Source organism: Mobula birostris, chromosome 1 (genome assembly GCF_030028105.1).
Source record: "Mobula birostris isolate sMobBir1 chromosome 1, sMobBir1.hap1, whole genome shotgun sequence".
In the NCBI taxonomy this organism is placed as follows: domain Eukaryota; kingdom Metazoa; phylum Chordata; class Chondrichthyes; order Myliobatiformes; family Myliobatidae; genus Mobula; species Mobula birostris.
Window position 1 is genome coordinate 234,952,891 of NC_092370.1, and position 17,162 is coordinate 234,970,052.

At 43.4% G+C, this 17,162-nt stretch overlaps 1 protein-coding gene across 1 annotated transcript in view; it reads right to left on the minus strand.

Moving 5' to 3' along the window:
* Positions 1–1,822: 1,822 nt before the first annotated feature.
* Positions 1,823–17,162, minus strand: part of syndig1l (synapse differentiation inducing 1-like) — a 145,433-nt gene continuing 130,093 nt past the window's right edge. Inside the window, exon 3 of the mRNA XM_072240878.1 lies at positions 1,823–1,981. Coding sequence (XP_072096979.1) covers positions 1,823–1,981 — 159 coding nt within the window. The remainder of the gene's footprint in view (positions 1,982–17,162) is intronic.

Here is a 17,162-nt window from a genome sequence, read left to right on the forward strand (position 1 = left end):
GGTATCTCTTTCCCTGTCAATATGGATGTTTGAAGTTTGTCCCTCTCTATACATGGGGCACTTTTCTGAGTGAGTCACCACTATTGTTTACTGGAGAGTGAAAAAATTTGCCTGATGAATTTCATTTTGAATGCTCGCTGACAATGAAGCAACACACACAAAATGCTTATGAGCTCAGTCGATTAGGCAGCCTCTACGGAGGGGAATAAACAGTCGACATTTCGGATTGAGACCCTTCATCAGGTCTCGGCTTGAAATGTCGACTGTTTATTCCTCTCTGTAGATGCTGAGTTCCCCCAGCACCGTGTGTGTGTTACTCTAGATTTCCAGCATCTGCAGAATCTCCTGTGTTCATGAGGATCAAGCAGACATGTTGTCTACATTCTTAGCAGTGAAGGATTCTCCATTTGATTAAGTGTACTAAAAACGTTATACCAAGTTCCTCGTTTAGTCAGCAGTAAAATACATTGTTATTTCTGTTTCATCCCATTACAGAATTTTCTCATTTGGACTAAATTTGTTACTCATTTACAGTCCCTTCCATTTGGTTAAATTTATCACTTGCCAGACCCCTAGTGAACAATGTCTCTGTGAAGCATTTTGTTGTTAGAATTAAATATGAATATGACTTTCAGGCCCATTTTAAACACATCAGTTGGCACAATCCTTGTTAATTCTCTGCTGGTGTCCAGGCTTCTGCTTGTTGATATTTTACTGAACATCAGGCCATTTTATATAACAATGGGCAAAGTGGTACCCAGGAATAAACCAGTTAAACAGAACACCTCTTTCACAAATTCAGGAAAGCTTGAAATTAAGCTTTGGAATTTGGAGAAACCAGCTACTCAGGTGGTGTGTGAGTTCAAGACTACAAGAAGAGGAATAATTTCCACATCAATTCTGGAAAGCAGCAAGCAGAAAGAGGATAGTGAAAACTGTGTATTCCTTAGCAGTAGGACCCAGGAGGCCACAATGATTTTTACACCTGTGCTTTTCCAACTTGTGAGATGTATGACAGCGGAATGTGATATTATTGTTGATGAAATCAAATCTTTATTACAAAAGTCACATTTAATTTCAGAAGATTCTTGACTTTTCCAAAATAAAACAGTGTGATTATAGATTTATTGAGGGTCTCAGGCCCTTTTATTTCACACAGCGTTTAAAATGGACCAGGCATGATCAGACGAGGTAGCCTTCATGACACAGCTACATTAACACTGAGCAGCTAATTATGGCATAATTGGCTTGCTGAGAGAGAGTGACCCAGGGCAAGGCTTGCTTAGCAACAGAGAAAAGACTATTTGCATATCATTGGCTTATTCACTCTTGCCCTAGACCAGTTTAATTATATTTGTTACAGAGTTGTTTCCCCAGCCCTCATTACAAACCTCCACAATTCTTTCCCATAGTCATTTTCTGCTTCCCCTCAGGTCTACAGGACAATGGGACAGCAAGGACATTACACTCCAGCACCACTGCCCCCTGGTGGTGGATTAACAAGGAGAAAGGACATTTTCCTCATCCCCCAACCTCTCTCCCAGAGTAAAGTCCTGTTGTGGGACTTGCCCGGCTGCCCAGTCAAGGGTTCCAGTGACAATGGTGGACTTGCTGCCTACCCCTGACGTCCACAGTTCCAGGTGTGGAGGCGTGAATCAAGCTTCTCCTTGCCAGACGGTCCTCCTCCCCTAGCTCCAAAATGGCCAAAACAATGGATAATACACACAATTTACTCAATTAACAGGGCAATAAAACTGGATAATTGAACAGACGAAGAACTGTCCTTAGAGGATCCTCACACCGAGCAGGCTGCAGTTCGACACTATACATGCCCCGGCTTTGACAAGTATGCGATGAGAGCTACAATGACCCCGACATACACGCCTGTTCCAATGGTGATCGAGAGGGCTGCCAGGAAGAGGGCCCTTCGCGATGCTGAGGTTGCCCGCTGGTAATCTCCTTTTGCGATGGCCTTGCTTGTCTGGAAATGAAGAAAGCACTTGTTACTGGCAATTCCATTCACAGGCATTTTTACACAGTCTTGGGCACATGTCTGCTAACCGTGGTGAACATGAGAAAGGTTTCAAATATTAAGTGCAGGTATTCCTCGCTTTAGGAAGAGTTACATTCCAAGGAAATGCTAAATGAAATGGAGAAAGCATTGATTGCACTGTGAAAGCTCTGACGATGTTCCAGAACTCAAAAAGCACCTAAGTACTTCAGAGTATATCAGTCAAGGGATAAAGAATTAAATCTGCAAGTAAGACATACATAAATGTGCCATTTGTTCACTGTGAAACATTGGGATGACTCTCTCATTTTCTCTCTCTATCCCGCTCTGTCTCTTTCTTTCTCCCTCTCGCATTCTCTCACACAATTCTCTTTTCACTCTCTCTCTCCCTCCCTCTCTCTGTGTCTCTTTCTCTCTCCCTCTCTCTCACACACACACTTCCTCTCCCTTTCTCCCACTCTTGCACACACACTCTTTCTCTCTTGCTCTCTCTCCCTTTGCACACTCTCTCTCTCCCTCTCTCTCTTTCTCTTTACCTCTCTATTTCTCTCTCTCTTTCTCTCTATTTCTCTACCTCTTTGTCTGTCTCTCTCTTTTGCTCTTGATCTGGACTCAACTCTTCTGTCCCATATCGTCACCTACACCATACCATCCAATCCTTGGTCTTTCAAATATTTATCTACCATCATCTTAAAAACATCTGAGGATCTGGCCTGCACCCCTCCTGGGAGGGGTAGAGAATTCCGGTCACTACCTCTGAGAGAAAAATATTTCTAGGCTCCTCAGTCTTACGTAAATGAACGGCCGCTAATCTTGTAACTATACATCTTTGTCTGTGACTCTAGTGCTAGTGAAAACACTTTAACATTACCTTGTCATTAACCCCTTTGGATCTCATATATTTGAATAATGTCATCCCTCAATTTTCTAAACTCCCAAGGAACCCATTATTACCCCCACTCCATCTCCACCCCCCACCCTCCCATCTCTACTCTCTCTTCACTCCATACAGATCGTCATTACCCCCCCCATGCTATTTGGCAGCCATAAGTCGTGGATTTCAATTTGAGCATCAGTGCTAACAACAATCCTCCTCATGTGAGTGGCATTTCGATTGACTGAGTTCAATTGCCATTTATTGCTTTTATTACTGTAGGTATCCTTTTCCATAACAAGTAAAGCCTTGTAAATGAAGGACATGTTACTTGAATAGTCAATTGCATTTACAGAAATATGTAGGTAAGAAATTCAGATATCAAGGATATCGTCCATATCACTGTCCATAGAAGACTACACTGTCCAGAAATATGTAGGTAAGAAATTCAGATATCAAGGATATCGTCCATATCACTGAACATAGAAGACTACAGCACAACGCAGGCCCATTGGACCATGATTTTAACCTACTCCAAGATCAACCTAACCCTCCTCTCTGACATCGTTCTCCATTTATCTATCGTCCATATGCTTATCTATAGTGTCTTAAATGTCCCTGATGAATCTGCCTTTATCACCATCTCTGTTCCATGTACCTGCTACTCTGTATAAAATAAACTTACCACTGACAACCTCCTATACATTCCTATGCTCATCTTAAAATTGTGCCATTTCTACCCTGGGAAAAAGTCTCTGGTTGCCCACTCAATCTATGTCTCTTATCTTGTATACCTCTAACAAGTGACCTCTCATCCTTTTACACTCCAAAGAGATAAATCCTAGGTCACTCAACCTATTCTCTTAAGACATGTTCTCCAATCGAGATAGCCTCCTGCTAAATTATCTCTGCACCTTCTCTAAAACTCCACATCCTTCCTATAATGAGGTGAGCAGAAATGAACACAAATTTGAAGTGTGGTCTGACCACAGTTTTTCAGAGCTGCACCGTTACCTCACAGCTCTTGTCAACTCCCTGACTAATGTCATACAACCTTCTCCACCACGCAATCAAATTGCAGGAACTTTGAAGGATCTATGGATCTGGACCCCAAGATCTCTCTGTTCCTTCACACTGCTAAGGTGCATGTATTCTGCCTTGTAGATCAGCTTCCAAAGTAAATCATGTCACACTTTACTTAATTGAAATCCATCTGCCACTTCTCAGCTCAGTTCCATATCCAGGTTATTTTTGAAAATCATGAAGAGCAGGATCTCAAAACAGAGCCCTGCAAAACACCACTAGTTACCAACCTACAGACAAAATATGCTCCAGCTACTACCCCACTGCCTTTTGTAGGCAAACCAGTTCTGAATTCATGCAGCAAAGTTTTCCTGGATCCTAAAACTCTCAATTTCCGAATGAGCATACTGCAAGGAATCTGGTCAAACAACTTACTAAGATCGAGATACACTGTATCCACTGCTCTAGAATCATCAATATGTTCTGTCATTTCCTCAAAGAATTCCATCAGGAATGTATGGAATTACCTGCCCCTCACAAAGCCACGTTGACTATCCCTAATCAGTCTATGCTTCTCCAAATGCTTGTAAATCCTGTCCATAAGAATCCTCTCCAATAATTTGCCCACCATTAACATAAGACCATTAGACCATAAGATGTAGGAGCAGAATTAGACCATTTGGTCCATTGAGTCTGCTCTGCCATTTCATCATGGCAGATCCAATTTTCCTCTCAGTTCCAGTCTCCTGCCTACTCCCTGCATCCCTTCATGCCCTGACCAATCAAGAGTCTATCAACCTCTGCCTAAAATATACATAAAGATTTCGCCTCCACAGCTGCCTGTAGCGAACAATTCCACAGATTCACCACTCTCAGGTTAAAGAAATTCCTCCTCATCTCCTTTCTGAAAGAACGCCACTCTTAGGTTGTGTCCTCTGGTCTTAGACTCTCCCACTAGGGGAAGTATCCTCTCCACATCAACTCTATCAAAGCCTTCAACCATTTGATAGGTTTCAATTACATCAGCCCTCATTCTTCTGAATTCCAGTGAATACAGGCCCAGATCCATTAAACGCTCTTCATATGACAAGCCGTTCAATCCTGGAATCATTCTCGTGAACCTTCTTTGAACCGTCTCCAGTTTCAGCACATCCTTTCTATGATAAGGGGCCCAAAGCTTCTCACAATACTCCATGTGAGCCTCATCAGTGCTTTATAAAGCCTCAGCATTACATCTTTATTTTTATATCCTTGTCCTCTTGAAGTGAATGCTAACATTGCACTTGCCGTTCTCACCAATGACTCAACCTGAAAATTAACCTTTAGGGAACCCTGCACAAGGACTACCAAATCCCTTTCCACCTCAGTATTTTTTTGTATTTTCTCTCCATTTAGAAAATAGACAACCCTTTCATTTCTTCTAGCAAAGTGCATGACCATACACTTCCTGACACTCTATTCCATATGCCATTTGTTTACCCATTTTCCTAATCTATTTAAGTCCTTCTGTAGTCTATCTACTTCCTCAAAACTATCTGCCCCTCCACCTATCTTCATATTGTCTGCAAACTTTGCAACAAAGCCATCAATTCCATCATCCAAATCATTGACATTTAACATAAAAAGAATCAGTCCCAACACAGATCCCTGTGGAACACCAGTAGTCACCGGCAGCCAGCTAGAAAAGGCTCCCTTTATTCCCACTCTTTGCTTTCTGCAGATCAGCCACTGCTTTATCCATGTTAGAATCTTTCTTGTAATGTCATGGGCTCATAGCTTGTTAAGCAGCCTCGTGAGGCACAAGGTGATTGTGTGATTAGGAATAGTCAGCATGGCTTTGTCAAAGGCAGGTCGTGCCTTATGAGCCTGATTGAATTTTTTGAGGATGTGACTCAACACATTGATGAAGGAAAAGCAGTAGATGTAGTGTATATGGATTTCAGCAAGACATTTGACAAGGTACCCCATGCAAGGCTTATTGAGAAAGTAAGGAGGCATGGGATCCAAGGGGACATTGCTTTGTGGATCCAGAAGTGGCTTGCCCACAGAGGGAAAGAGTGGTTGTAGACGGGTCATATTCTGCATGGAGGTCAGTGACCAGTGGTGTGCCTCAGGGATCTGTTCTGGGACCCTTACTCTTCGTGGTTTTTATAAATGACATGGATGAGGAAGTGGAGGGATGGGTTAGTAAGTTTGCTGATGACACAAAAGGTTGGGGGTGTTGTGGATAGTGTAGAGGGCTGTCAGAGGTTGTAGCGGGACATTGATAGGATGCAAAACTGGGCTGAGAAGTGGCAGATGGAGTTCAACCCATATAAGTGTGAAGTGGTTCATTTTGGCAGGTCAAATATGATAGCAGAATATAGTATTAATGGTAAGAATCTTGGCAGTGTGGAGGATCAGAGGGATCTTGGGGTCCGAGTCCATAGGACACTCAAAACTGCTGCGCAGTTTGACTGTGTGGTTAAGAAGGCATACGGTGCATTGGCCTTCATCAACTGTGGGATTGAGATCAAGAGCCGAGAGGTAATGTTGCAGCCATATAGGACTCTGGTCAGACCCCACTTAGGGTACTGTGCTCAGTTCTGGTCACCTTGCTACAGGAAGGCTGTGGAAACTATAGAAAGGGTGCAGAGGAGATTTACAAAGATGTTTCCTGGATTGGGGAGCATGTCTTATGAAAACAGGTTGAGTGAACTCAGCCTTTTCTCCTTGGAGCGACGGAGGATGAGAGGTGACCCGATAGAGGTGTATAAGATGATGAGAGGCATTGATCGTGTGGATAGTCAGAGACTTCTTCCCGGGGCTGAAATGGTTGCCACAAGAGGGTACAGGTTTAAGGTGCTTGGGAGTAGGTACAGAGGAGATGTCAGGGGTAAGTTTTTTTAAGCAGAGAGTGGTGAGTTTGTGGAATGGGCTGCCAACGACAGTGGTGGAGGTGGATTCGATTGGGTCTTTGAAGAGTCTTTTGGATAGGTACATGGAGCTTAGAAAAATAGAGGGCTGTGGGTAACCCTAGTAATTTCTAAGGTAGGGAGATGTTCGGCACAACTTTGTGGGCTGAAGGGCCTGTATTGTGCTGTAGGTTTTCTATGTTTCTATGTTTCTATATTTGTCAAAGGCCTTCTGATAATCTAAGTACACAGCAACCAAATCTCCTTTGTCTATCCTGCTTGTTATTTCTTCAAAGAGTTCCAACAGATTTGTCAGGTAAGATTTTCCCTTGAGAAATCATGCTGTTTACGGCCTATTGTTTCATGTGGCTCCAAGTACCCTGAGATTTCATCCTCAATTATCAACTCCAACATCTTCCCAACCACTGAGGTCAGACTAACTGGCCTATAGTTCCCTTTCTTCTGCATCTCTCCCTTTTTGAAGAGTGACATTTGTAATTTTTCAGTCTTCTGGAACCATTCCATAATCAATTGCTTCTTGAAATATCATTACTAATGCCGCCACAATCTCTTCAGCCACTTCTTTCAGAACTCTGGAGTGAACACCATCTGGTCCAGGTGACTTAGACTTTTCAGTTTCCCAAGGACCTTCTCTCTAGTAATGGTAACTTCCAGTTAGTGTAAGACATGAGACTTGCTGGTCCATAATTCTCGGGGTTATATCTATTCCCTTTCTTGAACAATGGAATGACAGTTGCCATCCTCCAATCATCTGATACTAGTCCTGTTGTCAGTGAGGATGCCAAGGTCACTGTCAAAGATGCAGCAATCGCTTCCCATAGTAATCTGGATAATATCCCATATGGCCCTGGGCTGTATAGTCGAACAGTGCTCATCCCCTCCTTGGCACAAACTTGCCACCCCTGCATTCATCCAGCTTTTCCAGCTTCATCCTGACCTGGTGCTGTTAACCGTCCACTGGCACTTGCTCAGGTCAACCCATCAATGCCAGGCCCTCAGCTGTAACCTTTGATTGACAGCTGCGTGGAAAGAAAGGCTTGCCTATATGAAGCACCTCAGTGATCTCAGGACTTCCAGCAGTACTTTCTGAAGTTATAGTCACAGTTGTAATGGAGACAGTTGACGCACACCAAGCTCCCAGAGTCAGTGGTGTCACATGAGCATTGATTGGCCAGACCACTGGGGGAGAATTTCTTTGCTCTTATCCAGAGTCTTAAAGAGATAAAAATTGGCTTTATGTGGTCACATGTGCATCGAAACGTACAGTGAAATGGGTCTTTTTGTGTCAATTTAAATAAGTGAAAATTGTGCTGGACAGCTTGCAAGTATCGCCGTGCTTCTAGCAACAACATGAAATGTCTGCAGCCTGCTAAACCCTAACCCACATGGTCATGGGGAAACCACAAATACTCCTTACAGACAGTGGTGGGATTTGAACCCCGACCTTACTGCTGGCTTCTATAAAGCGTTGCACTAACCACTATGCTACTGTGCCGTACTGTGGGCACCACCTGAAACAAAAGGTGAAAAGCCTTGAAATTGTACCAGTTCAGTTTCCCATTCAAAGAACACAATGAGTAGGGAGGAAGAGCAAAATTGACTTGTATCTTCCACCGTTGGAGTGGTTGCTATAAATGTAGCAACAATGACGTAGGATCCCAATAGTGGGTTAATGTACTGGGATGATCTCTCACCTGCCCTGACTTGTAACGTTACCATACGCAGACAACCTACACCTCCCTTGCATGTATTGCAGCAACAGCAACTATCAGCCTAACTTTGGAACATTTCACATAATCGCTCATAATCCAAATTTAACCTTTTCCTATGCATTATGATCAGAGGTCACGCAGCCCATCGAGTCAGTGCTGGCTTTTAAACCTATCCCATCAGTCATATATTACCACCGTCACAGAGGGAAGACAGTGGCATAACCCCGATTAGCACAATAATAGTCATAGTCATAGTCATACTTTATTGATCCCGAGGGAAATTGGGTTTCGTTACAGTTGCACTAACCAAGAATAGAGTATAAATATAGCAATATAAAACCATAAGTAATTAAAAAATAATATGTAAATTATGCCAGGAAATAAGTCCAGGACCAGCCTATTGGCTCAGGATGTCTGACCCTCCAAGGGAGGAGTTGTAAAGTTTGATGGCCACAGGCAGGAATGACTTCCTATGACGCTCTGTGCTGCATCTTGGAGGAATGAGTCTCTGGCTGAATGTACTCCTGTGCCCACCCAGTACATTATGTAGTGGATGGGAGACATTCTCCAAGATGGCATGCAACTTAGACAGCATCCTCTTTTCAGACACCACCGTCAGAGAGTCCATTTCCATCCCCACAACATCACTGGCCTTACGAATGAGTTTGTTGATTCTGGTGGTGTCTGCTAGCCTCAGCCTGCTGCTCCAGCACACAACAGCAAACATGACAGCACTGGCCACCACAGATTCGTAGAACATCCTCAGCATCGCCCGACAGATGTTAAAGGACCTCAGTCTCCTCAGGAAATAGAGACTCCAACAGTCTTCTTTTATGAGGATAGGTTGAGTAAGCGAAAGCTTTTCTCCTTGGAGCAAAGGAGGACTTGATAGAGGTATACAAGATGATAAGAGGCATAGACAGAGTGGATAGTCAGTACCTTTTTCCCGGGGTGGAAATGGCTAATATGAGAGGGCATACTTTTAAGGTGCTTGGAGGAAAGATTAGAGGGGATGCCAGAAGTAGGTTCACATAGAGAGTGGTAAGTGCACAGAACACACTACTGGCGGTGGTTGTAGACGCAGACACAGTAGGGACACTTAAGAGACCCTTAGATAGGCATATGGATGAAAGAAAAATGGAGAGCTATGTGGGAGGGAAGGGTTAGGTTAAAAGCTTGGCACAGTATTGCAAGCTGAAGGGCCTGTACTGGTCTATGCTCAGTGGCCACTTTATTAGGTACTCCTGTACATAAATGCAAATACCTAATCAGCCAATCACGTGGCAGCAACTCAGTTCATAAAAGCACGCAGACATCGTCAAGAGCTTCCGTTGTTGTTTAGACCAAATATCAGAATCAGGAAGAAATGCAATCTAAGTGACTTTGACCATGGAATAATTACTGGTTCCAGACAGGGTGATTTCTGTATCTCAGAAACTGCTGATCTCCTAGGAATCTCATACATAACAGTCTCTAGAGTTTACAGAGAATGGAGTGAGAAACAAAAAAAAAACATCCAGTGAGTGGCAGTTCTGTGGATGAAAGCACCTCATCAATGAGAGAGGTCAGGGAAAAATGGCCAGATTAGTTCAAGTTGACAGGAAGGAAAGAGCCACTCAAATAACCACATGTTAAAACAGTGGTGTGCAGAAAATAATCTCTGGATGTATAACTTATTGAATCTTGAAGTGCATGGGCTAAGGTAGTAGAAGGCCACAAACATACACTCAGTAGCCTCTATTAGGTTCAGGAGGTAACTAGGAAATGGCCACTGAGTGTATGGTCTAATAACTTCCATTTATATAGTGCCTTTAATATAGCACAAACAATAGTGGAAATAGGAGGCTACGTGATTTGGATAGGGTGTAGGGCCCAAACATTGAGAACACGGCAGAGATCAGTTTGGTTCCTTTTTGTATTGGGAGGAAAAGCATGACTGGGAGACAGAGATTAGTGACAGGGCTTTAATCTTCCTGATGGGTTACTTGGAGGAAACATCTGCTCATCAGCTGGACAAAGGATCGGGTGCTGGAGGTGAGGTGGGGATGGATGTCATCACCGTTCACACAGAAGCTAATGGCACGTATTTGGAGAGATGTTGCCCAGGCTGCACATGAATGTGACACAGAAGTGTGTCGGGGATAGATCCCTAGGGGTGTCGGGGTGTGATTAGAAGCTAGACGACGGTTTCTGTCTAGACTGATGGACAGGCATCTCAGATATGGCTGGTTCCACCCAGAATGGACAAGCATGGAGAGATGTTGGTTAAGGATGGTGTAGTCAACCATGTTAATAGTTGCAGAGCAAGGGTAGGTTACCTTTGTCACTATCATTTGGGAAACCTTCAGTGAGTTTGACCATACCCATTTGATTATGTTTCAGTGCTCTCCCGGGAAATAACTAACACAATGAAATGTAGCACGACATATCTGTACCAGAATGAAAAAAAAACATAATGGAGAAGTTTCAGAAGAAATTAAAATTCTCATAGCTAAACTTTACCTAAGCTGGTTCATTTACTCTGCTACAGTAACAACCAGGTCCATTACAGTATAATTGATTCATATTGTTAATGGATTTCATACCATCTGCCGCAAACTGTAACTATGTCTAACAATGAGGTTTATAATTGAGCTATCAGCACATTGCATATTATAATATATTGAAGTTGACTCAAACCCATTCTTTGGCCAAATATACAATTACCCATCTCATACAGGAGAGACTCCAGCAAATGGATTCCTGTACTCACTGGATGACTCTTGTCGCTGGAAGCTCTATTCAATGCTCTTCCCCACTATGCAGTTAATATGCAGACATGCAATATCTTCAATTAACAATGCAGAAAAAGTTATGGATGATCAAAACGACTGAGGTTCACTAGAATCGTACAGCAACGGGGTCTGTTTGACTCATCTTAACTGGCTTCATAAACGTGGCATATTTTTAGATGGCTTGTAAATCCATCAGGTGGTCAATGTAGTCATGTTGTCACATAGAGTACCGAATATTGGTGTTCACTGGTGTTATGGACAGAATAGAACATAGGATAGTACAGCACAGTACAAGCCCTTTGGCCCACAATGTTGTGCCGACCCTTAAACCCTGCCTCTCATATAACCCCCCACCTTAAATTCCTTCATATACCTGTCTAGCAGTCTCTTAAATTTCACTAGAGTATCTGCCTCCACCACTGACTCAGGCAGTGCATTCCACGCACCAACCATTCTCTGAGTGAAAAACCTTCCTCTAATATCCCCCTTGAACTTCCCACCCCTTACCTTAAAGCCATGTTCTCTTGTATTGAGCAGTGGTGCCCTGGGGAAGAGGCGCTGGCTGTCCACTCTATCTATTCCTCTTAATATCTTGTATACCTCTATCATAGAAACACAGGAACATAGAAATTAGGTGCAGGAGTAGGCCATTTGGCCCTTCGAGCCTGCACCGCCATTCAGTATGATCATGGCTGATCATCCAACTCAGAACCCTGTACCTGCCTTCTCTCCATACCCCCGATCCCTTTAGCCACAAGGGTCATATCTAACTCCCCCTTAAGTATAGCCAATGAACTGGCCTCAACTGTTTCCTGTGGCAGAGAATTCCACAGATTCACCACTGTCTGTGTGAAGAAGTTTTTCCTCATCTCGGTCCTAAAAGGCTTCCCCTTTATCCTTAAACTGTGACCCCTCGTACTGGACTTCCCCAACATCGGGAACAATCTTCCTGCATCCAGCCTGTCCAATCCCTTTAGGATTTTATACGTTTCAATAAGATCCCCCCTCAATCCTCTAAATTCCAGTGAGTATAAGCCTAGTCGATCCAGCCTTTCATCATATGAAAGTCCTGCCATCCCAGGAATTAATCTGGTGAACCTTCTTTGTACTCCCTCTATAGCAAGAATGTCTTTCCTCAGATTAGGGGACCAAAACTACACACAATACTCCAGGTGTGGTCTCACCAAGGCCTTGTACAACTGCAGTAGTACCTCCCTGCTCCTGTACTCGAATCCTCTTGCTATGAATGCCAGCATAACATTCGTCTTTTTCACCGCCTGCTGTACCTGCATGCCCACTTTCAATGACTGGTGTATAATGACGCCCAGGTCTCGTTGCACCTCCCCTTTTCCTAATCGGCCACCATTCAGATAATAATTTGTTTTCCTGTTTTTACCACCAAAGTGGATAACTTCACATTTATCCACATTAAATTTCATCTGCCATGGATTTGCCCACTCACCTAACCTATCCAAGTCACCCTGCATCCTCCTCACAGCTAACACTGCCGCCCAGCTTCACGTCATCCGCTAACTTGGAGATGCTGCATTTAATTCCCTCGTCTAAGTCATTAATATATATTGTAAACAACTGGGGTCCCAGCACTGAGCCTTGTGGTACCCCACTAGTCACTGCCTGCCATTCTGAAAAGGTCCCGTTTATTCCCACTCCTTGCTTCCTGTCTGCCAACCAATTCTCTATCCACATCAATACCATACCCCCAATACTGTGTGCTTTAAGTTTGCACACTAATCTCCTGTGTGGGACCTTGTCAAAAGCCTTTTGAAAATCGAAATATACCACATCCACTGGTTCTCCCCTATCCACTCTACTAGTTACATCCTCAAAAAATTCTATGAGATTCGTCAGACATGATTTTCTTTTCACAAATCCATGCTGAATTTGTCCGATGATTTCACCGCTTTCCAAATGTGCTGTTATCACATCTTTGATAACTGACTCTAGCATTTTCCCCACCACCGATGTTAGGCTAACCGGTCTATAATTCCCCGGTTTCTCTCTCCCTCCTTTTTTAAAAAGCAGGGTTACATTAGCCGCCCTCCAATCCTCAGGAACTAGTCCAGAATCTAAAGAGTTTTGAGAAATTATCACTAATGCATCGGCTATTTCTTGGGCTACTTTCTTAAGCACTCTGGGATGCAGACCAACTGACCCTGAGGATTTATCTGCCTTTAATCCCTTCAATTTACCTAACACCACTTCCCCACTAACATGTATTTCCCTCAGTTCCTCCATCTCACTAGCCCCTCGGTCCCCTACTATTTCTGGAAGATTAATTATGTCCTCCTTAGTGAAGACAGAACCAAAGTAGTTATTCAATTGGTCTGCCATGTCCTTGCTCCCCATGATCAATTCATATGTTTCTGACTGTAAGGGACCTACATTTGTCTTAGCCAATCTTTTTCTTTTCACATATCTATAAAAGCTTTTACAGTCAGTTTTTATGTTCCCTGCCAGTTTTCTCTCATAAACTTTTTCCCTTTCCTAATTAAGCCCTTTGTCCTCCTCTGCTGGACTCTGAATTTCTCCCAGTCCTCAGGTGAGCCGCTTTTTCTGGCTAATTTGTATGTTTCTTCTCTGGAATTGATACCATCCTTAATTTCCCTTGTCTGCCACGGGTGCACTACCTTCCCTGGTTTATTCTTTTGCCAAACTGGGATGAACAATTGTTGTATTTCATCCATGCGATCCTTAAATGCTTGCCATTGCATATCCACCGTCAACCCTTTAAGTATCATTTGCCAGTCATCTTAGCTAATTCATGTCTCATACCTTCAAAGTTACCCTTCTTTAAGTTCAGAACCTTTGTTTCTGAATTAACTATGTCACTCTCCATCTTAATGAAGAATTCCACCATGTTATGGTCACCCTTACCCAAGGGGCCTCTCACGACAAGATTGCTAATTAACCCTTCCTCATTGCTCAATACCCAGTCTAGAATAGCCTGCTCTCTAGTTGGTTCCTCGACATGTTGGTTCAGAAAACCATCCCACATACATTCCAAGAAATCCTCTTCCTCAGCATCCTTACCAATTTGGTTCACCCAATCTATATGTAGATTGAAGTCACCCATTATAACTGCTGTTCCTTTATTGCATGCATTTCTAATTTCCTGTTTAATGCCATCCCCAACCTCACTACTACTGTTAGGTGGCCTGTACACAACTCCCACCAGCGTTTTCTGCTCCTTGGTGTTATGCAGCTCTACCCATATCGATTCCACGTCCTCCCAGCTAATGTCCTTCCTTTCTATTGCGTTAATCTCCACTCTAACCAGCAATGCTACCCCACCTCCTTTTCTTTCATGTTTATCCCTCTTGGATATTGAATATCCCTGAATGTTGAGCTCCCATCCTTGTTTACCCTGGAGCCATGTCTCTGTGATCCCAACTATATCATATTCATTAATAACAATCTGCACTTTTAATTCATCCACCTTGTTACGAATGCTCCTTGCATTGACAGACAAAGCCTTCAGGCTTGCTTTTACAACACTCTTAGCCCTTATACAATTATGTTGAAAAGTGGCCCATTTTGATTTTTGCCCTGGATTTGCTGGCCAGCCACTTTTACTTTTCACCTTACTACTTTCTGTGTCTCCTCTCATCCTCCTTCTCTCCAAAGAGTAAATCCCTAGCTCCCTTAATCTCTGATCATAATGCATACTCTCTAAACCACGTAGCATCCTGGTAAATCTCCTCTGTACCTTTTCCAATGCTTCCACATCCTTCCTATAGTGAGGCGACCAGAACTGGACACAATACTCCAAGTGTGGCCTAACCAGAGTTTTATAGAGCTGCATCATTACATCGCGACTCTTAAACACTATTCCTCGACTTATGAAAGCTAACACCCCATAAGCTTTCTTAACTACCCTATCTACCTGTGAGGCAACTTTCAGGGATCTGTGGACATGTACCCTGAGATCCCTCTGCTCCTCCACACTACCAAGTATCCTGCCATTTACTTTGTACTCCGCCTTGGAGTTTGTCCTTCCAAAGTGTACCACCTCACACTTCTCCGGGTTGAACTCCAGTTGCCACTTCTCAGCCTACCTCTGCATCCTATCAATGTCTCTCTGCAATCTTTGACAATTCTCTACACTACCTACAACACCACCAACCTTTGTGTCATCTGCAAACTTGCCAACCCACCCTTCTACCCCCACATCCAGGTCGTTAATTAAAATCACGAAAAGTAGAGATCCCAGAACGGATCCTTTTGGGACACCACTAGTCACAATCGTCCAATCTGAATGTACTCCCTCCACCACAACCCTCTGCCTTCTGCAGGCAAGCCAATTCTGAATCCACCTGGCCAAACTTCCCTGGTTCCCATGCCTTCTGACTTTCTGAATAAGCCTACCATGTGGAACCTTGTCAAATGCCTTACTAAAATCCATATAGATCACATCCACTGCACTACCCTCATCTATGTGCCTGGTCTCCTCCTCAAAGAACCCTTATCAGGCTTGTTAGACATGATCTGCCCTTCACAAAGCCATGCTGACTGTCCCTGATCAGACCATGATTCTCTAAATGCCCAGAGATCCTATCTCTAAGAATCTTTTCCAACAGCCTTCCCACCACAGACGTAAGGCTCACTGGTCTATAATTACCCAGAAAATCATATTCCACATCGTATAAATAAATGAATAAATAAATAAATAACAATTCTTCTGCCTTCTCCTTGTAACCTTTGATACCATTACTAAACAACCTACAGTATCAACCTCTGCTTTAAATATACCCATTGACTGGCTATCACAGATGTCTGTGGCAATGAAGTCCACAGATTCACTGCTCTCAGGCTAAATAAATTCCTCCTTATCTTTGATCCCTCTATTCTGTGGCTGAACTTTCTGGTCCTAGACATAGGAAACATCCTTTCCACATCCCCTTGGCCTTTCAATATTTGAAAACTTTCAACACGATCCTTCCCCCTCCTTCTTTTAGACTCTAGTGAGTAGAGGCCCAGATTTATCAAATGCTCCACATACGTTGACCCTTTCATTCCTGGAATCATTCTTGTGAACCTCCTCAGGACCCTCTCCAATGCCAGCACATCTTTTCTCAGCGATGATGTTCGCAATGCTCCAAATGTGGCTGCCCAAAGCTTTATAAAGCCTTATAAAGCCTTGTCATTACATCCTTGCTTTTGTATGCAAGTCCTCTCAAATGAATACTAACATTGCATTTGCCTTCCTTAACACTGATTCAACCTGGTTTAGGATGGTGTCTGTCAAATACAACAATGTTTTTGCAGGCAGCTCACAAAACTACTAGATACCCCACTAGCCACACGCAGGTCTCCAGCATCTGCAGATCTTCTCTTGTTTGTGATTAGCTACTCCATGAGATATACTACATCTGAACTAATTTCACTGCTATACCCAACCTGCAATTTCCCTTTAAGGAATGTGCTTTTGAACCATCTAAGCAAACTAGTGATTTTAAGACGTCCTGAGGATTCAGTGAACTTGACCCTCAGGAATGCAGGTATGGCACTGTGAAGATGAAGGTCGGCCATTGCTGGAATGGCCTTCATGCCAGATTAAAGCATTGAGGCCTGAGAGCGTCGAGTCCCATTGCGCCATGCCAATTAAAGTGACAAGCCAGATTGAAGTGACAAAGCCCAAGAGCAGAAAATGACCCCGTGCTCAACTCCACTACTCCACGCTGATTATAGTGTTGAGCCAGATTAAAATGTTGAAATTGGAGAGCAGAACATGAACCAGACCTTAACGCTGTCAGCCCGCACTCAACCCGTCTCCCTCTCTTCTCGCTACTACCATCGGGCAGGTGGTGCAGGAGTCTTGGGTCCAGGCTGTCA